This window comes from Brachionichthys hirsutus, chromosome 23 (genome assembly GCF_040956055.1).
Source record: "Brachionichthys hirsutus isolate HB-005 chromosome 23, CSIRO-AGI_Bhir_v1, whole genome shotgun sequence".
Classification (NCBI taxonomy): Eukaryota; Metazoa; Chordata; class Actinopteri; order Lophiiformes; family Brachionichthyidae; genus Brachionichthys; species Brachionichthys hirsutus.
This window is the reverse complement of record NC_090919.1, coordinates 5,126,374-5,150,960: the sequence shown is the minus strand read 5'-3', so window position 1 is coordinate 5,150,960 and position 24,587 is coordinate 5,126,374. Positions and strand designations below refer to the sequence as shown.

Genomic DNA, 24,587 nt, shown 5'->3' with positions numbered 1-24,587 from the left:
TCAAAAGACAAAGGACATTAGAATATTTTTATTATCATGAACAAATGAGATGCAGCTGGGCACAGTCAGGACTGTGAGATGTGTCTGCTTATAGCAGAGGCTTTGGCTTGTGACTTAAAAGTATAGAGCATTTTACAAAACAACAGAAACAGTTGTTTTGGGCCGAATGTGTTAAATACTACCAGAAACACAAGTAAGAATAGTTTTCTGCATTTTCAGTGTAAAAAACAAAAGTCGCATAAATTCAGCTGGTTGTCAAAAATCACTCACAGGGAACACCACCTTTTGTGTTGAACATAATATATTTACCCTGGAGATCTGGACAAATTCAGTTATGTGACCGTGAAAACAGGCCTTAAGCTCAACACACCCGCTAACCCACTAATCCCACTTTGCAGGACATTCTTTGGAACTAAACATTTAAACAATGAAATGTTTAAAACCAACGAGTAAAAGTCAAGACAGCAAGAACAGCTCTCAACAGAATGCAGATTGCCAGGGCTGATCAGTGTCTGCCTGGCATCCCTGCACATGTTCCACTCTGCAAATATTCCACCCATCCACCAAGTTTGGGAAATGAATCCAGCAGCTTTTGTTTATGAAGGAAAAAATAAACTAAAATCTCTCAGGTGAAGGAAAGTTCTAAGAAAATCCTGCATCTCTCCCCTCATCTGGGTCAACACTAATATTTAACGGGATCTTTTCCTAGACCTCATTCTCTCTGATGTAATCTGTCCATCTGAGTAATCCTTCTGACAAACAAACCAGCCATCCAGCCGACAGACATGGCGAGTTTGTACCTCTGCCAAAGCCCCTAACAGTCCCCTAATCCAAAATGCCATGCCAAATCATAATTTGACACGACTGGATTTGTAACAGCAAAATATTACTGGTGTAAATATTACACAGAAAATTGTGAATACTCATAGAAACGGCACTCGGTCCACTCCAAAGACTTGGCTTGGGGGACCAGAAGGCGGCCGGTTCAAGTTCAGCGTGGACCAAAGTCAGTTCACCTCCTGAGCACTGCTGATGTGCCCTTGAGCAAATTACCAAAGCCTCCCAGGGCGCTTCTATGTGGCTGCCCAATACTCCACCATATCTCTATTATTTGCATGTCTACAGGCTGCGTGTGTGTGTGTGTGTGTGATTGTGTGTGTGCGCTCTGGCCTGTTTATATATTGAGTATAAGAATAATTTCCCACTGGGGATTAATAAAGTGTATTACATTTTAACCCCATAAATATACCCAATTGTTCCCTCCCCCATCAACACCCAGCAATTATGTTTTTTGAATACAGACATTGGAAATGACAGAAAATAATTCCCTTACCACAAGAAAAAGATGGGGGGGGGGGGGGGGGGGGTCCAACCCCTTTATTTGGATTCAAACCTAAATGCAATGGAAACCCCACCAATAAACTCACAAGCAAACTCTAATCTTCACTTTATGGATACATAAGGGACTAAAAGAGAGGTTAACTTATGAAGTACCTCAAATGTAAAGCGAAAGAAAATATTTACTGTTGAAAGAAGCTAATTTAAAGCTTTTACTTAACTTGCCTGCAGTACTCATCCATCATTTACAAAACTAGGCTTTGACTCAAATTAAATTGTTTACCGAGTCTCGAAGCATCCCGTATATAGAAACGGTCTTAAAATGTATATTTCTTTGGATCTAAATCCCATCTTGTTTGCATTTCCCCTAAGAGTTTTTCAAATATCTTCCTACAAGGGCCAAGTGAGATTGCGACATGTTTTTGATTTGAAATGCGGCCGCTGTTCACCCTGCAGCCGGATAGCTGAACGATAAATCACACATCAACTTGTTCTCTGACGTTTGTGTTCCACTGGTTTGTGGGGAAAGTCTAAATTTTAACGCCTTGCTGCACTGCGGCATGGACTAACATTTTTGTTGTGTGCTTCATTCTGTCCTCTGAAGAGTCAGGGATTGGTTTTCATGTTTCTGCAGCGCTGTGATACTCACCCTGCCGTCTTTGCAGTAGGCCAGGAGCTTGTCTTCTTCCTTCGGGTGGAAGACGATCGAATCCGGACCGAAGGAGATGGATTGCCGCTGAAAGGAGGAACCTTCGTCGGTGCTAATGAACAGCATCTGATCCCTTTCGTTTATGGATGAACCCACCAGCACGACCTGAAGGAGAGGCGGGTCAGAGGGGTCAAGTTTTGCAATGCGCCGATCACTCAGTCAGCAGCTTGGGGACGATAAAGAAAGGCTTTCCTCCTCACATTAATACTTGCATCTTAATTCCCTGTTTGCACTGTAAAGCCATGCAATGCAAGACAAAGCTCATACCGTGCATTTATTTAACACCTTCCTCTGAGTCATAACAACCATCCTTGCGACTGAGAGCGAGGTCACGTCGTATTGATTGTCCTTATGAGTTTTATAGCTCATAAAAGGAAAGCATTAAACACCAGGCACACCAGAACCTGCACGATGATGCCCTACACATTATACAATGATTTCCTGGACTCTGAGATGTAAGGCTATAAATAGGGGCGATCAAGAGGAAGCGCTGCGCCAGGAGCTTGGTGGGAAACTGCCCAACAGGGGGTTTTAGATTTTTTGCTATCATCAGTGGTGTTTGCACCTACTTTTTTTATTTTGTTTGTTACAGTAACTTTTACTCCTTCATTAGTTTTAGACTAATGGATGCAAAGCATCAAAGAGCCAAAAGCTTTATGACAGGAAAGGAAAGTATACAGCTTGTTGTGATTATTTAGATCATAAATTCTGCTTGTTTTGCACGAACACAAACAAGCAGGCCGGCGAGGAAGCATACTGACAGGAAGTGCTCATCCGTTTGTTTCATTTTTATTCTCAAACGCTAATTTAATTGCAAAGAAAATCCCGACCCATATCAGACTCTGCAGAAGAGTCATAAATTAACTCATTGTCTTCTGACCTGTCTTGATACTGTTAATAGCAGTATGATAGGAGACACGAACAATCAACGTGCGCTTATGTCTGAACTCGGGGTGAAGAATCACTTAACCTTAAAGGTCCCACATTAACATTTTAGCTGTCAGCTTCTTACAATGACTGATAATGAACATAAAATATTTAGCAAGGCCCTGAATTTGTGTCAATATTTGTGTACATAAGATCGCAGCCCTTCTCGTTGTTGTTGTTGTTGTTTTTTTTAGGGTCACGGTTGGAAAAAAGTGATGTCATGCAAATGAAAAGTAGCACCTTGCTACAACTATCCAGTCATTCAATGCCGTATACTGCTACACCTCCCCAGTCTTTGTCAATCCACCAACTCAGCCTCGTCAGTGTCAGCCGATTGATCGGCCACCACCACCACCGCTGCCTGGACTCCATCTTAAATGCAGGCTTTTGGCTTGTAATTCTTGATGTTACCACTGTCGTACCAGACTAGATGTGTTGTATGCCATCAGGCAATATCGTATCCTAGATTTCTGAAGAGACTGTGTTTACCTCCTTTCATTTACACCTATAAGTTTATAGGCAGTATGAAACCTGTGGTTCACGAGGTAATGTCAGAGGCAAGGATTCCAGGCTCAGGCTCACTTCTTACGTCTTCTACATCGCCATGGAAACTTATGTTGCAGACTGTGTTCAAGGTAAAAGATCAAACATTTAAAAGCGCCACAGGTCAATCATTGCGCTGGAAATGTTATTATTCATAGAAGATCACAGAGCTCAATGTGCAGGTCCTTAGAGGTGCCCCCCTGTGGAGCAGGACCTCTCCTCTCTTATTCCTTCATTTATTTCCCCCTCCGTTGGCTTCAAGCCTTTTCACTGTGCTTTTGTATGTTATCATTCTAAGGCAGAGACTGGTTGAAGCACTTACTGCATGCACTTGTGCATTCAAAGATATAAAAGTATCATTTTAAATTGTGTTTTATATGTTATAAAATTATATATATATATAAATATATATTATGCCTTCTTGTTCATTTAAGACTGAATGGGTTGCAGCTGAAAGGGTGAGGCCCAAACTACAAAAATGCATAAAAGCAACATCTTAATGTAATGTAAATGTAAGTTGAACCATTTTATGCCCCAATAATGGACTAGTGACATCAATCTTTGTATGCACAGATTCACTGGGTTACTTTTAAAGCTTTCCCGTCCTGGATTTTGAGAGAAAACTGTTGCTTCAGCCTGGATTATATGCTCAAATACTTTGTGGTTAATATTTGTCTATTATTGCAATTGTCTGTGCTGTACTATTATCGGGGTTTCAGTTGCTCATGTGTTTCAAACCCCACCTCTTTTACATGAACAGTGTCTTTGCTCGATTGAAAAAACGTTTGAGTCGATAAAAAATATAGTTGCAACAAAATAACTAAAATAACCTGGATATGTTGAATCTGACAGCGGACAGGACAGAAATATAATCCTAGGGTCTCCAAGCAGGATAATCTGGAGCGTTTAAACTTTATACAGTGGTGCACAACGGATTTTGATTCTGCCTTTAATTAGAAAATGTAATAAGTATTTTTCCTATTGGTTTGTTTATTTTCTATTTATTTTACATCTCTGTAATTTTGAGGCACATCATTGACAAATCTTCTTTTCTCTCTATTGACGTCATTAAAACTTCAAATTCTCATTTCATTGTCATTTTGAAGAGAAGCTGCTTGCAGTGAGACACGCAAACCAGTCTGCACACATACAAGCACAGCCTCTGTCAGCATTCCCATCATGCCTGCAGTGAGGCAGCCAGCGCCGTGCCTCACATCTTGCTGGCTGCCCTACTAGAACTCTCTGTTTTTGCGTGTAACTCTTGCTTGTTGTGGACACACTTCCCTGGAACATGGTCAATTAAAACCCTGGCGTCTTTCTGGCTGCCAGATGAAGGCCCACAAGGACCAGCAATGCAGCTACAGAGTTCAAAGAGCGAGAGAGAGTTCTACTATTTCTTTTATGTTGGGTTTGTCTTTTTATTTATTCGGTGAATGTTGACGGGCCATGTCTGTATTTACACCTGGGACATGCCCACAGTGTTTACTGTTGACAGTCAAGAAGCCCCCCCACCCACCCAGGAGGTTTTAAATTCCAGGAGATTTCACATGAACATATTCAGAGGTAATTGTGTGTTTCCGACCTCTACACTGACAAAAGTGATAACTGAAATGTCGGCTTTTGGACAACTGGGCTTTTACAAAGGTGTCAAAAGAGCTGCTGTGCGAACCTTTTGAGAGGTTCCTAAGTTTAATGGACATGTCTCACTCTGGTTGGTCTTCATGTCCCTGTGGGGCAAGACCATCAATCTGCCTGTCCCTGTCTGGAGGTCTGTCTGGATGTCGGTACTTAGTGGACATCACTCAGTTTAAACTAGTTGAGCTCTGACAGCTGGACATCCTCAGGACACACACAGACACACACACACATAGACACACACACATAGTCCACACATCACCAAACACTGGCAGAAAATGACAACGCAAGAAATTACTTCATTCATAGAGCTTGAATGTCTAAAAATGTAAACCTCTGGATAGTAAAATATTCTTCTCTCACAGTATATGTAAGACCCGCTTAAAAAGCTGAAAACACCTCATTTTCTGATTGAGGCAATTATGCAAATATCCAAAAGTAAAAAAAAAATCGAAGGCTCAATAAAATAAAAGCTCAGATAAGCGGTGCTTTGCTGTTGTAGCATTGAAATAAGCACAGAGCCTGAGGGAATCAGAACAGAGACCTGGGTTCTCTCATTACTTTTGAAAGGAAATATCTCAAATATTCAAATATTTCCCCCGAACAGAACCACAGAGTTTTGTGCCTCATTTAACCAAAGAGCAGTTTAATATGAAGCTTCTGTTCAGAAAGGACTTGTGGCAGAATTATGCTGTGAAGCATAATGGTCAAATGAGTAAATTAAATCTGTAATGTTCAGTTGAGTCCATGTAACTCTGTGTTAAACTGCTGCAGTGGCTGTTTGGAATGCATCGCACAGCCTTCCAAAATTAATTCATCCAAACTACTATATATATATACATACATATATATAGCTTAAAATGGCATTGAAACTTAAATGCCTTACACTTGGGGGGGAGGAGTGGGAGGGTTCACCTTTCAAAGCCAACCAATGCCTGCCTGAGAAGCCCGATCGTGGGTTGTGTTTCTGAGCTGAGTGTCTCATTTTGACTGTTACAGATGGCTCAAGTCAAAACCAGTGAGCATTCTTCACTGGGTGCACCAAAGTTAGAGACATTTTGTCGAGGTGAATGCTGGAAAATGGCTAAATAAATCATCTGCAACTTGACCAATGCCTCTTCATGCAGTAACGGGGATTGCCAACAAGGGGCACTCTTGTCAAACCCTATGCATTGTGGCGTTCTCTCAAAACTGGTCTTTTCACCAATTTCCAATAAGACCAAAGTTTTCAGGGAAGCTGCTGCACAGACGGAGGGCAGACACTGCAGTTCTTCTCCTGTTGCAACAGGTTGTGTTCCTCCCCAGCTAAGAGGCTGTGATTCATTCTTCCTGTGTAATGATTCCCTCTGAGTAATAACACAGTACCCCTATTGTGTGCTGCACATAAAAGCAGACTCTAAACTTCCTGTGTCGGCCCTGGAGACCGCAGGGGTGCCACGATGCATTGAGGGAGACTAATGGAAACAAAACTAAGCTCATACTAATCTCTTGGTGCTTTTAACACCGGCGCGGCTTTATAGAGCATCTTTGGATTCATGTTAAAATCTGATTCAGGGACGCTGATCGCTTAAGACACACACAAGTCCTGCTGTGTTGACACACACCAGACGAAATCAGCCCCATGATCTTTGAAAAACAAGACAATCTAGTTGGAGGTTTAGAATAGCTTTTGTAAGAGAAGCAGCTTGTGTGAGCAGCGTGCAGGCCTGCAGGAGGATAATATTGCTTTGTGCACATTGTTTGCATCACGTGTGTCACAACTCTGATGAGACTGAGGGTTTATGTTCAGCTGCTGTGGATCAAGAAAGCTCTTCTGGACTTCAGAAGGGAGATGGCTTGTGCAAGATACATGCACAAATGAGGAAACACAGCTGAGGCGTATAGAATGTGAACATGATGTCCATACAAGGATATCTGCTGATATGATAGGAGGTCCATAAACAGATGTGTTCTAATCGCATCAAACAAAAGGTTTTTGAGAGTTTTAAATGATGGGCTATTGCTTGATTGGGCCATTCTTTAATGACATTTTTCATGAAGTTGTGCTTAAAATGTTGAAGAAAACTCAACTCAAACCCATCTTTTGTGTCAGCTCAGCAACGAGAACTGCATGTTGGATCAGTAAACCGCCCTTAGTGCAAGATCTGATTTCATTTATTCTATTTTTTTTATCTCTGCCAGGCAGCCGTGTTTCTTTGCTTGGTAATTGTTTATTAGTTTGTGAAAATTGGGTTAGAGGTAAATAAAGGAATTGTTTCCAACTTTTTTTTTTTAACACTACTAAGATATTTTCCTTAACTTTCTGACTGACCAGCCTATAAGATGTAAAATGCAACATAATTGCGGTGTTGATATAAATTTGAATGTGTAGATGGGAACATCCAGGGATCCCCAGAAAGATCTGGAAAAGGTCGCTGGAATGGATGGATGGATGGATGGCTGGAAGGATAGACAGGGGGAGTGAAAGAGCGCAGAACGTTTCTCAATTTCTGTGCTGACAAAAGCCACAAGAACTGCAGTCACAATAAATCATAATTTGTTTTCCCATTCCATTGATATCTGGGCTTACACACAGAAACCAAAATAAACATGCAACAATCGATCAATCAATCAGCTCCCCAATCGAACCGAGTCTACCCGGTCAGGTGTGAAAACGACTTAACGGACCAAGAAAAAAAGGTTGCATAGGCACATTCTGTAAACCTTGTTTGTTGGATCAGTTTTCTCCTCAAAAAGACTGTTGCTGATGAAAACGAAAGATATTTGTTGTATGTAAGCAATGCGGACAGTAGCATGAATAACAGCGCAGCGGAGACTTTGGGTAAAGATAGTCTGAAATCTCCTTTCAAGCACCGCTTCCCTTGAATTAATAATTTTATAAAATTATTTATAAATAAAGAATTACTGAAAAACAGGGGCGTGAACAACCACAGCACCAGGGATGGGCCGGCCCGGCATCGGCTCACACCTCTTGTAGGGCAAGGTGAGAAAAGACACGCTCGGCTGAAATCTGGGAAGCAAACTCGGGCGACACGACGTCTTGTGATGTGTGGGATGTGAGCGGTTTGAGCGCGTCTTCACCCACCTCTGCTACAGCTCAAACGCATTAGCCGGAGGCGTCCTTGTGAATTATACATGGAAGCTTCCTGCCTAGCCGATGCATTACACTGCATGGGTGGTGAAACATGCTTGACCCGACAAGTCCCGCAACCTTGGCTCAGTTTCAAAGGAATACAGTAACGTGCACACGCCCACAAGCCAACATGAACACACGGCCCAAAAATTAAACGTTGATTCATAACTTTCCTTTTTTCTGGTGTATTTACATAAATGATTTCCGTGACGTCGCTATTTTTTGGATTTTAAATGCAGAGACTGACGGGGATCGATGCGATATTGTTTGTTTTGATTGCGTTTGTGGGCCTGAACTGTCAGATGTGCAGATATGTTGTCTGCTAACATCGACCTCCATCTGAAGCCGCCCAAAGGAAAAACAATATGACTGACATGGACTTGGATGAACTCGCAGCGTTTGTTTCATCCACCGTTCTGCAGCAACTCACCGTGCAGTGCATTTCAAGCACAATCTTAAAAGTGTTCCTAACAGAATCAGTCTGCCATGTCACTCTCTGGCGCCATGTTTAATTATCATGACCATAAAGATGAGATTTAAGCTTTGTCTTTTTGAAGATTACGTTTGCATGCGCGTCTTTGTTCAAGTCTGCATGTCATGTGTTGTGACATCATGATTTAGCGCAGCATAGGGCCACACGGTGGCTACAGCTACCTGTCTGACTGAAGCTATGACATCACGTTTGCACTTGTGTTTGGATTGCTCGCTTCCGTGACACAGTGTAATCCTTCATTCAGCACATTTTCTAAGACAACTGGCTGCATTGCAACAGTTTCTATTTAAGAAACCAAAGCCATCAAAGTGAAACAAAGTTTTCAATCAAATCCCACGCAGATATTTACAGCACAGGAACTTTATTTTAATTAAATCTAGAATTCAACAGCACACTATTCTAAACATGCTTTTCCAGCTCCAGTCCGTGTGTCTAAGGACTTCCATTCAGTCCATGCATTTTACAAAAGATGCATCTGAACTACGTGAAACCCTGAAACTTGCCCAAGGACACCCCGAGTCTACCGAGCCGTGACTCCCTGCCTGCTGATGGGAGTGGAAACATTAAACTGAGAGGATTCACTGATCATTCATTGAATTAATGATATTCAACATATTGACTTTTAATTCAGTTAACATAATCAATGTGAATTCCTTTTATTAAGTCACAATAAATAATGCCCCATAATCACTTTCCCATCCCCGCCTCTCCTCCTTTATCTGTTCCTCCATGTCCTCGTGTGTCGTCTGCCGTTCTGGCCGCGTTTGCCTCAGCTGTCTCATGCTTTGTTGCTCCCCTCCTCATCGATCTCTCTATCTTCAGATATCTCCCCCCGGTTCCGACACCAAGCCTCTCTGCATCCCTCCCGGGCTGGTCTTTATAGACGACGGGTCTGAACTCTCCATTAGAGCATGGAGACAATGATCAAACCTTAGGAAAGCGCTCGATCCATTTTTTTATTACATTTGTCTGTCAAGTAAAGAATAAGAGAGGCGAATGAGAGGGAGGAAAGAAAATGGAGCAATTATTCTAAATGTAATTACATCAAGTAAAAAAAAAAACATACCTCCATGCAAGGAGCTGTGTGTGCAAGTATGTGTGTGATGGAGACATATGAAAGAGTTGATTCAACTGACACACACACGCACACACACACACACTAACACACAATGGTCATACTCTCTCTGCCAAGAGAAACATTCACCTGGATGACAATTCCATTCTGGTTCTGGAACTTTTTCCATTTGATGGGGGATGGATGAGTAATTTTGTGAAGCTAACGTTTCATTAAGTAGCAGGAGCGCTCTATGTGTGCGGCCTACCTGGAGGTTTACAAAAGAAACTCCTAGCAGTTCTGAGCTATCAAATTCAGCCGAAAATGTCAAACCAGGTAGTGTCAAAAAGCGCTGAGATTTGGCACAGACTCTAATGTTTTCATTGGCTTTTGCCAGTTTGTCTATTGGTCTTCCTGTTAGCAGGATTACACAAAAGCTACTTGACAGGATTTTTTTGTGGGACTTGGCAATGTGGCAGGAAGGAACCCATTAAAGTTTGGAATGGATCCGGACAAAGCAGCAGATCCAGGAAATCATTTTAAGCGTTCTCTTAAACACTGCAATTTTTTTCACATTTATTCCACAGAAGATACAGATTATTGATGGATCACCGTGAAACTGGGTGGAATGGCGAGACGTGTACCACATGGAACATATACTGCATCTGCATCCATTTGTGATGTTGTTGACTGATATTGGTCCCAGCTAGGCCTCCTACTTTGTGATTTTGGTACTTTGGTCCCAGTGTTCACTTGGAGAGCTTCAAAAATAGCAAATAATTATGATTGCTGTGTTTACCTTTGTATGATTGAAAGTCTATTACTTTAACATTAAAGTAATTAAGTCCTGAGTGACAATCCTCCCAAAAAATAGTTTCACAGTGCAAGAAGAAGGAGAAGCATCTTTCTCTGCCCAGCACTTTCCGTAAAGCAAAAACGCAAAGCCCCAACTGCCTCATTTTATATTAGAAGTGTAGTCAACAGGTTGACACTTGAATGTGCTTTTTTGTTTGATGGAGTGACAGTAGTTATCTTCAAGAGGAAGACCTTGGGGGCTCATCACAAGCACTCCTGTACTCAAAATTAGACAGAAACAAATGGCTCTATAAATAAGACCCTGGAAACCTTTTAACCATGCATGCATTGTGGTGCTTTGCAGCATGTCCTCCAGCAGAGCTGAAGTCTTATAAGGCTTGATGAAATCTATAATCCGCCCACTGTATTAGTGATCTGCTTCTGGAGAGCCCCTTTCATGGAGGTACCCCAAAAGGCATCCTGATCAAATGCCTAAATCATCTAAACTTCCTGCATTATCTCAGCTCCTCATTCCAGCACGCTTGTGTTTGTGGTATGCATGGATGATTAAGTAAATGCAAAGAAAAAGAAAAAGAAAAATGTTCCACTTTGTACAGCGTGGAGGTTCTGACCTTGTCATTCTCCCTCAAGGATACACTGAGTTTGCACCGAGCACAGCAGGGATGGATGACTGATGGTGCAACCTTCCATTGCATCATCTTTCTCCTGCAGGTGCTTCTTGTTCCATGATTATACGTCAAAAACAATTGGTAATGGATGACCATATACAAGGGGGGGGGTTAACCTGCTCATGCAAAGCTGTATTTAAAAAAAAGAAACTTTATTTAACAAAGTAGGTCATGTCTAGTTCTCCTCTAGTCTAGTCTAAAAAAAAATCAGTAAAATATAAGCTAAGGTCAAAATATAAATATATTATATTTGCCTTATATGACGGAATTGCAACCTCTGGAAATACGTCATCATTATTGTTTTCATTGCAGGCCTTCTGCACCTTAATTGCCCCACCAATGTTCTATTTGAACACAATGAACCCACGATGGGGTGTCAGTTCGGTCGACCTCTGCGGGCAGAGGTAGTATAGGTGACCTGAAGTAAGCGCCTGCATGAATGCAAATAGAAATGAAAAGATGGTGCAACAATGCTATCAATATGAAACGCTATGGAAGAGGGGGCGTCCACATCGCTCTGCCCTTGTGTTGTTCAGTGTGAAGACACAAACTTGATACCCACATTTGCTGTAAGATCTCTGATCAAATGTTTTAGTTGTTTAATTAGAGCCATACTTGTGGCTATATCCATCAGATTGAAATCTGTCTCCCTGCAGAACCAGCTAAATACCTGGCTATCAAGCTACTAAACGCTCATTGGGTTACTAATCAATGCTGGTAATGGGCAAAAAGGATACAGACAAAGAAATAGGAATGGCAACAGAAAGACTCGGAGGTAGCAGAGAAACAAACAGTGAAGTGAAAGCTCGTATTTAACGGACCGCCACTGCCTGACAAAATTAAAAGCATCATGCTGCCTCTCATGCAGCACACATGGGTCCGGCAGCCCTGCCGTGTCATCTCCACCATTCAATTAAATTACCACTTATCACTGGTGACAGGAGCATTGCTCTGACTGGCATACATACCCTGACTGTTGGACGGACACACACGGGACCAGGCCTTCTCAATGAAAGCAGAACCAGACAAACAGTAAATCAGCATTTATTATATGAAGCTTCTCAGCCTCTAGTTCTGAATTATGATGAGTTTGTTCACTCGGAACCACAAAATCGGTCTTCCAGGAAGAACCAATAACTAAGTGACTAATAATAATAATAACCCCTCTCTGATTGGCCAGGGTGTGTTCAGGGTTCTCAATTAGCGTAGTTGGGCCCATGAGGATCAGAGGATTTCATTCCACTCCCAAACCAATTCAGATGTGGTTTGACTGAACTGTGAATGCAGAACGGACCAACTGCAGGATGCAAAGTGTCGTCTTTTTGCGGCAGTCCTTCACTTTTGGGCAAAGGAGGAATTCCCATGACTGTTTGGACTCCTACAGATGTTTAATGAGCTCTTTTGAGTATTCTCTGATTATCATGCATATTTATTTATTGCTTTGCACCCATTCTCCATGGTTCTGAAGCAACAGGCTGCCCAGTTAGCAAGTTGTCTCACAGTAATGACAACTATATCTAAAAAAGAGTTGAAGACAATAATTGGTATTTGGTGCAATAACATCAATTATCGATGCCCCAGAGAGCTCTCAGGATTTAATCACCATGATTCTCAGTGACTGGAGTACTTTGTGGTCAAGAGATGATTTTTCTTTTTACAAATTGAAAGTACACAGTATTCTGCTTGATTCCAATTCGGTTGAAAATATGAGTTAGCAAAATGGCCCTGAAATGTGCTTCAACAAAAACAAGAGGTCGGATAATGATCTTGATTGCTGCGGAGTTGTTTAATAGCGTCTGCGTGGGACAAAAACCCATTAGCTCAGTCATTTCCCAATGGTGTTGCGGGGCACTTGTATGGTGAAGATAATTGATTTGAACAGATATGGAGTATTTAATTGGCTGGCTGACAGCGGTGTTTGGAAATTTTGACAAGAACTGGTTTTTCAATAAGGAAAAGAGAGATTTCTTAGCAGCACGAAGGGAGTTCGTCTGATACGAATCTATTTGTCTCACACTTTAGAGTGCAGATTACAATCCAGAGAGACCGTGGATTTTGGAGGGGCAGTTTCAAAGTCATGCACTCACAAGTTCACAAGTGCATACAGGAAAATGTCACTACATTTATTCCATTTAATTACTTTAATTTAATTCTTAATTCATCACCTCCTAAAAATGTGTCATCTTACTTCTTCTATCTTTAATAAGTGTTAAGGTTAGGGTTAATTTAGACAGACAGCTACGTAGATAATGCTGCTATAGTGGCGAGCTATGTTATTACCCTCGCCGAAGGGGAGGCGAGGGTATTGCAATTGGGTCCGTTTGTTTGTATGTTTGTCTGTTTGCTTGTCTGTCCGAGCGCATAGCTCAAAAACTAGGAACCCAATCCACTTGAAAATTTTACACAAGCAAGGTTCTGTCCGTGGCTCGGTCCTCCCCGAGAATGGCGTTGATCCGGATCTGGATCCAGATTCTAGAATTATTTTTACATCTGGAATTGTGCCTCTGCTGTAAACTGCCACTTTAAGAGGGAGGGACACGAATGGCATGATGGGAAAAAGAGTCCAGAAGGAGTCTTGTAGTACGTTCCGGAGCAGCAAGCTAGAGCAGGTTTGGCTCCTCTGATCCGGAAGCCCTGTTTACTGTCTCACAAGATCCAATAGTCTATTGGAGGCGGGGTCTGCAATCTCTGATTGTCGTTTTCTAGTTAAACCTCGGATGAAGATGACCAGTCCGTCCAGTGAGATGGAAATGTTCGCTGGGCCCGTGCCGAGCCAGAGCGGCAGCGCGTCCGTGCGCCATGACGGCCCAGAAAGAAGGGCATCGTGGAGCCCGAAGCTTCGCTTTGCCGTGTCCAGCGTGGCAGGGAGGGGGGACGTCGTGGGTGTAGCAGGGGTAATAAAAACGCTACCGGTAGCGTTTGACCGGTCGCGGGGATGAAAACGGCTGTGGAGATGGCGGGCTACGCGGTAGAGATCGTTGGGGTAAATGCCCCCTTAATGGCGGACGAGGCAGCGGCTGCGCTCGCCGTCCCACCTTAAATTCAGGCAGGGGGGGGCTCTCGCCGTCCCCCCGTAAATAATGAGGATGACGGCTGGATTTACTTGACAGATGAGGAAGCGTATCAAAAGTGGATCCAACATTTTGACGAGCCTGTTGGGTGTTGTGGAGACGGATCTGATTTCCTCCCTCTCTTTTTACATAGTGAATTCTGGAGCCTCGTCACCAACGAAACTAACAGATATGCCCGCCGGTTCTTAGAGAGGGAAGAACTGAAACAAAAATCCAGATTCCATGACTGGAATCCTGTTCAGTTTGCTACGGTTCTGTGTTATTACTTATTTAAGGCAAAAGTAACTAAAGCAGGAGTCTCTCTCTCTCTCTCTCCCCCCCTGTTCAATGCAGTTTTTAGTGTTGTGTGCCACAGCAATGGAAAAAAAAGCCCAACAACCGAACGCATCTCCTCTCGTGTGTTCAGACCCAGCTCTGTATTTAACAGAACGGTGGCTACTGATGCTGAAGGGTTTATTAATACTGCTATTAGGTATTGGCTGCAAAAAGATAAAAGCTGGGGTCAATATTCTACCAAGCTGCTCACATTACTGGGGGCGCCTCTTCCACCACAAGGTCAACTCAAGTCCCTGCGGTCTCCTTATCGCCACACTCGTGTGTATCACACTGGATGTGTGTGTTGTGACCAAGACGTGCGGTCAAACAAAACATCAATACTTTCAAAAGTTAAATGACAATCAACTCAAATATTCTTTTTTATGCAATTATATTTATTGTTTTGAAAACAAACAGAACATGGGAACGTAACAATAAATAAAAAAATATGAATGAAAAATATACCGTATTTTCACAACCATATGACGCACCTGCTGATTTGGCGCAGTCTCATTAACAGCTGATTTTTCGGTATTTTAAGCATACATGGGGCGTGCTGGCTCAAAAGGCGCCGGCATGATAGGTGCGCAAAATAAAGCAGGGGCAAAACTGAGTTTGGTACAGTTTTTTGGCTTGAAGGCTTGAAGGAAAACCTGCAGCGTCTCAGCCCTCCACGACACAGGTTCGACACACTTCCATAGCCTTTGGTTGCAGTTTGGACACTGCTCAGCAAAATCCAAACATGATGGGAAATATTGGATCACATCCCTGTATCGATCTGACAGAGAGGGACCTCTCTTTGACTGAAGGCCGCTATTCTAGTCGGAACTAGATATTTTTGTCTTCACTCTGCGTGGGATGAATCGAGCCCACCAGCGCTTTTTTTTCTTTTTCTTTGGCTCCTGCTTCAGGACCTCGTCAGTACGTTGTTCTACTTCTTCTTGAGCGAGTAACTCGTCAAAATCTTCCTCATTGATCGCTCTCCTGAAGGTTTCCTCATCCTCGGCGACAATCTTTCTGGCCCGCTCTGCCACCTTTTGGCACTCTGGGTCCAGGGTCATTCTGACCTCATTGTCAGTAATATTTAAATTGCTGGACTGACAAAGGGCTTTCTCTTCTTTGCCCTCGGTCGGCTCAATGTCTTCCAGATGGGGGTTTGATTCTCCCAGGTTGGAACAAAGGCTATCCATCTGCACACACAGCTCCGTGCTTTCTGTTATATCCCGGAGCACCAATGGCATCAGCTGAGCAGACCGATCCACCTCGTCCTGGGCCAGGAGGTTCATAGTGGACTTCTCTAGCTCCCTTGTGAATGTGGTCTGGCTCAGTGTAATAGATGGGGAATGCAAAGCCTTCTTTGTGTCGCACTGATAGGCTGTTTTTACACAAGGCTCCGACTTAACTTCTCTCAGGTTTTGACCTGTTGTGTCCTGGAGCGCCAACCTCGCAATAAGACTTCTGTTCTTTTCCTTTGCTTGCAGTTCAAGTTCAAGTTCATTTTGGCACTTGTTAAGCTTTGCCTTAAGGTCGTCATTGATTTTTAATTGGGCCTTTAGCTGTGTGTTAGTAGTCTTAAGAACTCTACCTAAGTTCCCCACTCTTTCTTTGAGCCATTCGATTTCATCCAAGAGATTATCTGTGCTTCTCAAGTCGCCTGTCACAGGAGTGTTAGGCGATTCTTCAAGGCTATTCAACAGCTTACTCATTTCCCATTTCCAGTAGTGTCTACTCTCATCTTTTCGAGCAAGCAAGTATTGCGCATAGAGCGCACTCATCATTGAGCTGACACAATCGTCTGTGTTCCCCACAGGAAGGTGCAAGTCACTGTTGTCGTACATATTGTTTTTTGAAATTTCTTCCAGATGGTAGAACCATGGCTGTTGTTGGGAGGTCATTGTATTTATAACTTTCAAGCATTAGTCCTCCTTTGATGTTTTAAACATCCAAAGGAGTGAGTGAGTCTCTTCAACTAAAGGGATGGATAGTGAAAGATCAAAGCCCCCGTTGAAGTCTCCATGAGAGCACAGACCTCCTCCAAGCAGCTCATTCCGCTCATAATTGGATTAATAATCTGTTCTTGGTAATATTCCCAACATTTCGTGAAAATGTGTGTGCTGTTGAGTGTCGGTGTGTTTGGGCGTGACGTGTTAGTCGTTGTCAACAGTATTGCAAAGTTGAATGCCGATGGTTGACTCGCTGCACTCGTCAACTCGTATTTGTGTGTGTGTGTTGTTTAGTGTCGGGGTGTGTGTGTGCTGTTGAGTGTCGGGGTGCGTGAGTGTGTTCGTCGTCGTCAACAGCATTGCAAAGTTGAATGCCGATGGTTGACTGGCTATGCTCGTCAACTTGTCGTCTTCTGCGTTGCAAAAGCAATAGCCCCTTACGCCTAGGATAGGCGCTCGGGCGTCAGGACACTGTTATGAGAGGTTTCTGATACCAGCAGACAGTGACCAGTTACTCATTACCCTCGCCGAAGGGGAGGCGAGGGTATTGCAATTGGGTGCGTTTGTATGTTTGTCTGTCTGTCTGTCCGAGCGCATAACTCAAAAACTAGTAACCCAATCGACTTGAAATTTTTACACAAGCAAGGTTCTGTCTGTGGCTCGGTCCTGCCCGAGAATGGCGTTGATCCGGATCTGGATCCAGATTCTAGAATTATTTTTACATCTGGAATTGTGCCTGTGCTGTAAACTGCCACTTTAAGAGGGAGGGACACGAATGGCATGATGGGAAAAAGAGTCCAGAAGGAGTCTTGTAGTACGTTCCGGAGCAGAAAGCTAGAGCAGGTTTGGCCCCTCTGATACGGAAGCCCTGTTTACTGTCTCACAAGATCGAATAGTCTTTTGGAGGCGAGGGTTTGCAATCTCTGATTGTCGTTTTCTAGTTTAGAATTATAAAGACGTTAGCAAGGCCTTTACTGCATTGATTTTTTTTTACAAAACTAACGCAACACCAAAGCAAAGACGGAGGACTTGAAGGTCTGCATTAATCGATAGTGTGAGACGTGAGATGAACCCAAGAACCCAAGATATCCAGTGGTAGCCCATCAGACTGCATGCAGAAGCTTTACTATTTCTCTCGCAGTGATTTTTCAATTAACGGGACTCTACAACATATCGCTTGAAAGAAGTCACTTGTTTTTTTTTTCCCTCGACAGGCAGAGGTTTCAGTGAAATTCAGTGAAATATATCCTTGAAAAATTCTGATGTGGGATTTGTGAATGAGCGGGAAGATAAAGTGAGACTGAGAGGACGACACGCCACAAAGTCGATGTGACACCAGAAAGGAAACAGACATTCACGCCAGGTGTAAAATCGCAACTTCTCACATTGCAGTCTGCGGTACGAGTAACAGAGTTTGGAATTATTCATGTAGTGAAAGCTCCTGATCCAAGCTCTGTTTTCTTCCGGGGGGAATCTACTCCATATAATTATTTTTGTAAAAGAGAAATAACGGGTATTTTCATCCCCGTGAATAAGTCATAAGATCCCGTCTTTGATACCTGATGAGAGGTGTGACGCATCCTCAACAAACTGCTACTACAACAGTTTAGTTCGGCATCATTGTGATGACCAGATACAAAGGCTGTGCTATTGCCTAATGAAAATTTTCTTTTGACATTTTTCCTGATGCAAAAGTCCAAACAAATCAAGCAGAAGCCATAAAATAATGTGAAAGTAGATTGGAAACATGTTTGTGATTGCTTGTTCGGTAGAGATGATGTTTGCAGCTTGAGTAGCTGGACTAGACATTACTTACATTTTCAAACTTCTGAATGTTACGTAGGTGTCGCCTGTCGAGACTGAGTGCGTGGGCGAATTGAAGGTTTCGGCATTTTCTCATAAATCTCAGGATATTTTACTGTACTTTTTGTTCTCTATTGTACTTAGATGGTCTGAAATGTGACTGTAAGGCTCCATCTGAGCGCTGTTTTCAAGGGCAGATATTCAGAGTGAAAGGCCTTAACAAACACTCCCCATGCCTGAACACCACCCAGCAGACAGTTTGATTCAGCTGCAAAGCTGCAGTATGCAAACTAAAATTGAGACAAATGGGCAAACATGTTTTTTTTATGTCCAATAAATAACTAATCTGGCCATGAGAGGTACTTAGACTGAAAAAAAATCAAGACAAGAAAAGACAAAGCTGAAACTTTCTAACAAGATGAAGTAACTAAAGTAAGGAAATCTCTCTCTCTCATTTTTTTTGGTAAGAATAATAATAGGATTTTTTTCGCCATTAAAACAAAACCTTTTCTTGCACCTTTCCTTCTGTTTGCACAACAGTAAAGGTCAACTTTGAAAGTGCAGCGGCTAATCTTTTACTGTGTAAACTGGTAAAATGCTATTCTTCTGGGCACAGGGATAGTTGAAAAAGCAATGGAGAAGTACTGCATTTTGTACACACTGTATGCCTGATTTTCAGGTTTCCCTGCTCCTCACCGGTTGGCGTGCATACCGTGTACTTTAATCCCATTTGCAGCTTTGATGTCTAAAATAATCACTTTTGCGGCACTGTCATATAAACACTAAAAGGTAATCCTTTTTTTTTTTGAAACACAAAAGAAAAATGAAACACCTACACACGCCAAGCACATTTTACTCTGTTTATTTATTTTATTTTTCATTGTCCACAAACCAGCCACCCTTTGTGACACAACCTCTGATGATGGCGATGAAAAACTGTAGATTGATTGCTCAATGAAGGACATAAAAACGAAGGCAATGTGCTTGTGACTAACCTCGTTTCCCTGATGTGCATTTGTTGATATGATGCTACAGCTGTAATATCAGGAGCTGACTGAATCGTCTTGTGCTCCAGTCATACGCCCCTGGTGAGTGAATCACAGCAGGGCCATTTGCTGATGCAGACCATGACGTAGCTGAAAGCTGCAAAATGTGTCGTATGTGGCGATTCGTGCCGGATCATGTCAGACCGACGCCGGCAGCTCTGCTGCATCAGCTCAGCTACAGCCTAAACTGCCCTGATAAAGTCTGTGTGGGCTTTCTGGCATGCTGCTGCTATAGCTCCAACAAAATGATGCTGCTGGCAGGAATGATGAGTTTATGTTCATCCTTCTTGGAGTTTCAGACCTCTGACATGCAGCATGCTGAACTGGTAAACTATAAGATACAGGACAGTGCTGCCCTCCAAGGCAATGGCGCGGATGACTTAAGCAAAGAGGCACAAGGAAGACGCTGTTTCTCCACACTCGATAATGTAAGTTCACGGTCACATAGAGGCGATCGCAGCAAATGAAATCAACAATCTATTTATCTTTATATTGCAGTGGCATTTTGGTGCAGATAGAGGAGAGAACAGAAAAGTCTAAACAAACCATTTTTCTGCAGTCAAATTATTCCATCTGATTTGCAGGCAAACGACCTCTAGCGTCTACGAGTTGCGTTCATGTGTCTGCTCGGTCCACATGGGTTGCAGGAGGTGAGCGTGATTTTGAGTGGGTGAGGAACGGGAAAAAACAACAACACTTGAAAGCACATAGGAGGAGAGCAAAGACAGCGAAGGGGGAGTAAAGCTGACCTCTTTGCACTTTGAAATGAAATCGTGCGTTGAGCGTCAGAGCAGGCTTTTCAACGCCATCTGGTTTTATTGACCCTTCATCCTTGAGTTTGATAACACCATCCAATCCCTTTTTACCCTCACCTCCCTTCTATTTCTCCTCCTCTGTGACAGATGGAATAATGAGGTAGAGGCAGCAGTTCTTGCTTCATGCGGCAGGAAGACCTTACGCCACACTGGCGAGACCCCGCTGTGAGCGAAAGGTAGAAAAACTCTTTGCAGTGGGAGGGAGACTATTGGTGCGACTCATTCTTTGCCTCTTCCATTAATAATCTGTTTGTGTGTCAGGTTCACAATAACATCAAAGCTCAAAGTTGGGTAATGGCTGAGAAGAGACTAATTTAAGCTCCCAGCACAAAGTCCAGCGTGTAATTTAATTTAATGGACAACGCAGCCGATGCTTTCTAAACAACAGTGGAGTCAGAAAAAGTCTGGCAGCAATAAAGGGAATGAAATTAAAATAATCGACTCACTGCAGCTTCACATGTGAAGTCATGTAAATTAAGATTACGCTGTAAAAAAAAAGTGAATTGTCTTTCATGCTACTTGTAGCTACATTTTTTTAGTGAAATGTGCAACAGAAACGGCCTCGATTTTCTGCTGAGATGAGCTGCATGTGGAACGTTGCTCCACCACATGTCATCCAGGTGGAACAGGCATTTTAACAATATTATGCGTTCATTAACTCTCGCATTAACTGTAACAGCATAAGTAGGTGTGCGTAACGTTCAGAATCTCCTTGAGCCGGTATGTTTTACAGTGTAATTTTAAATGCTTTTAACATGCACCAGATGAAAGATGTTTGTTGACATTGTTTTATTTATTACTGGTTGTAGAGCAGGTCTGGATTGAATTGAATAAGGATTGCTTGCAGACCTCTCTCGTGTCAGTTAATAGAAATATTCTGGTCCACAGCAGCTCTCTAAAAGTAACTGATTTAAGGATGTAGTTAAATACTCAAAACAAAGCACCTGTCCTGAACTGGAATCATAAATCTCATGGATTGTTCCTTGGATCAAATCCTACTTCTCCAAAAGATCAGTCCTAATCGTGCAAACATACATACAGGCGAATCAACTGTATTAAAAATATGACCTCCTTATCAAAACCAAAAATAGATTATTTTATATGCTGGAGAAGAAAACTGAAAAATCCTCCGAAGAAAATGGGAAGACTGAAATAAACCGTAAAAGAGAGTCATTCTGGAAGTAGACGGATTTGGAAAACATGATGAATATTTAGCAGTTTTAAAAATATTTGACATTTGTGTTCCAGAGGTTGATTTTTTTTCATCATGGATGAGGAGACCAACAAATGATGGAGACATAGTGTATTTATTTATTTTTACTCATGGCAGTTGGTCAAATTTTGAAAAGATCACAGATTTGTTTCAAAGTGAAAAAGCTAGTAGCATATGTAATCGCTCAACCTTAGCTAATAAGTGCTACCAGGCTAAACTAAGATGATGAGTCAGAGTTCTGCATTCCCATTGCCGAGTCTCATCACGGAATCAGGCTGAAACTCCACATCACAGAATACAAACATCAAACAAACAACAACAAAAATGCTGTTAAAAGACACAGCAGGTTATTAAATCTCAGCGGGACAGATGATCTAACATGTGGTGGACTTTTTCACTGACCTACTTTACAGGACTTATCTCCTTGTTATTATCTTGCAGCTTATCTATTAATCATTAGTGTGTCTTATTATCACCATAATCCTACCTCTGGGCCATCTGGTGTCAGTTTTTAATGAACTTGCCATGAACTTCCTATTAACTTTTAGTAATTGTAACTTCTGATTAGCGATGTCCTAATCAGGTTTGACCCCGAGTCCGAGTCCGAGTCATTTGATTTTTAACCGATACCGAGTTCCAAGCCGATACTTCTTTAATACACAAAAAAAATAAAGACGAGTGAAAAACGGATCCATGATGTCCCTTATTTTTTTATTTTAATCATCTTATTTCAACATTTAACTCTTAAACAAAGCACTTCTGTGGCGTAGCTTGAACATTCAAGTAATAAATAAAATACCTTTTTCACTTTGGACTTGGGCTAGTGCAACAGGAAATATTAAATAAGAATATTTAAAATAAAATGAACAGCAGCTTTTAGAGCGACCGTCTGTGACCGGCTGCCAGCTCTCAACCTCTTGGCAAGCTCATCTTTTTGTTTGTGTCCTCGCCGCTCCCTGCTCACATGGATTTGAGTTTGTGTCTTGGAGCGCTCGTTTTGTCGCTGCCGCTAAAAGCAATCCCATTTTCTTGAATTTGCTTCAAAGTGGACGTGAACCTCGTGGCAGGCTGGCATTTCATTCATTCGCTTCTTTTTTCTTACTGTAGGATGTTTTTTTTTATGCATTTCATTTTGAATCCAATAAAGTTGATGCAGTTTGCTCAAAGCTAGATCCTTCCCATGGACCAAAAAAAACGCAATCATTGTTGCTTACTTTGCCCTTGGATGTAAGCATAGTCACAGAAAGTGGAGTCTGTCTTGGAGCTGCTGCTATATGTGTTTACTCCATCAGAGATGGTCAAAATAATCTCCTCATCTGCAGGTTATGAGCAGAGACGCAGGGATTAACCTTCTTGAACGACCTCGCCTCTCCTTGGCAGAGATGGTTTTACGCCCCTTGAATCTTTGATTCCATTTGTATTTCATTTATATTTCAAATGTATTGCATTTTTCACCTTTCTTTTATTACCTTTGCTACGAAGATTTGGAGATGGTTGTGCCATTGGGTCATTTGTTTGTTTGTAAGATGTCTCAAAATCTAATTTTACAGAAATGCTGCACAGAGCTTGGTCCTGGGGAAAGGGATCAGGTGACTGCTGCTTCAGGCTTATTAAAGTATTATTATGGATCCGGATTTTTTTTAATGAATTTTATTTTGATAATACCATCCTACTGTACCTCTGGTATGAGGATGACATTTGTCAGGAGGCAAAATGTCTTTTAATATGGGGCTGGGTGAGATGACATCATCTTGCCAAGCGGGTCATGGTGTCCATGCCCTTGCCTTGTGGGATTTGGGACTGAATTTAGCTGAGTTACAGATTGTGCTCTCTGCATGGCTTCTAGCTCTAAACTGTCTCCATTTGGCTGGCGCGCCTCAGATTGCGCAATCTCACAAACATTGTCTCTCTCTGTATGTCACCAATATGATGTTTGTACACACTTTTATTGTATGTTCTTATTTTTAATAGTCTTAGTAATGTATTTAACGTATGTTTATAATAACGTATGGCTTGACATAAAACCGCAGTGATCACAAGGTGAGGCAGACAGCACCTCTCTACCCCCCGTCTTACCAGTCTACTCCCTTCCCCTATCCTATTCACCTCTCTTCCTTTAAACTGTTGCTTCTTTCTTTCAGTCACCTTTTCCTCTACCAGTGCTCAATGACAGGAACGGCCATCTTGCTGGTTTTAGCTCCTGACAACACAGGGCTGATGCCGTCATAAGAACGCCTCGGGAGTGTGACGGTGACCTCTTTTTCATCCCCAGATCCGCTGTGCACCGTGGCACCGTGGTTAGCGCTGTTGCCTCACAGCAAGAAGGTCGCAGGTTCAAATCCAACTTGCGGCATTTCTGTGTGGAGTTTGCATGTTCTCCCCGTGTCTGTGCGGGTTCTCTCCGGGTTCTCCGGCTTCCCCCCACCAGGTCGTTATTGATAATTAATTCTCAACTGGTTAAATAAAATAAAGTAAGAACCAAATGATCAACTATTGGTTCTATATGGATGTGGTTTCATCCCAAGTAGGTAGGAGCTAGAACGTCTGCGTCCAAAGGCACAGGTCCCTCAGATATTGAGAAATCCCAGCTTGTGCCAATGTGGATGGACAATAACCGCTATCACCAGGTGAGCAATCTGAGATTAGAATCACTGAGGTTGAAATGTGCATATAAATGTAATAGTACGAAAATTGAAGAAACCATTCATGAAAACACACCATTAGTGTCCCTACATAGGAAATGAGAACCCTTATATGTCCCATTTGGCAGAGCCAGTTGGTTATAGCCATAACCGACTGAATTACCCGTCACCCATCTTCACCGGATCTTCTCCACAATTATTCCTTCACGTCTTGTCTGCTCTTGTCTCTACACTTCCCAGGGAAACCTGTCTTATCGCCCCAGTGGCATCCTTAAAATTACAGGGGCTGTGCGAACAGCCTAATGGAAATTAAATAGACTCATCATGAAGCAGTCATTATGGCAGACTGGCCTTCGTGGCCTCGCTGAAAATGGCAGCTGACGACCTGACACCACGCGTCTGCTGCTGAATGGCAAACAGCAC

The 24,587-nt window shown here is 42.4% G+C and overlaps 1 protein-coding gene across 1 annotated transcript in view; it reads right to left on the bottom strand.

Annotated features, from left to right (window-relative positions):
* sorcs2 (sortilin-related VPS10 domain containing receptor 2) overlaps positions 1–24,587 on the bottom strand; it is a 196,514-nt gene that overhangs the window by 32,140 nt on the left and 139,787 nt on the right. The window contains exon 4 of the mRNA XM_068755638.1: positions 1,988–2,152. Coding sequence (XP_068611739.1) covers positions 1,988–2,152 — 165 coding nt within the window. The remainder of the gene's footprint in view (positions 1–1,987; positions 2,153–24,587) is intronic.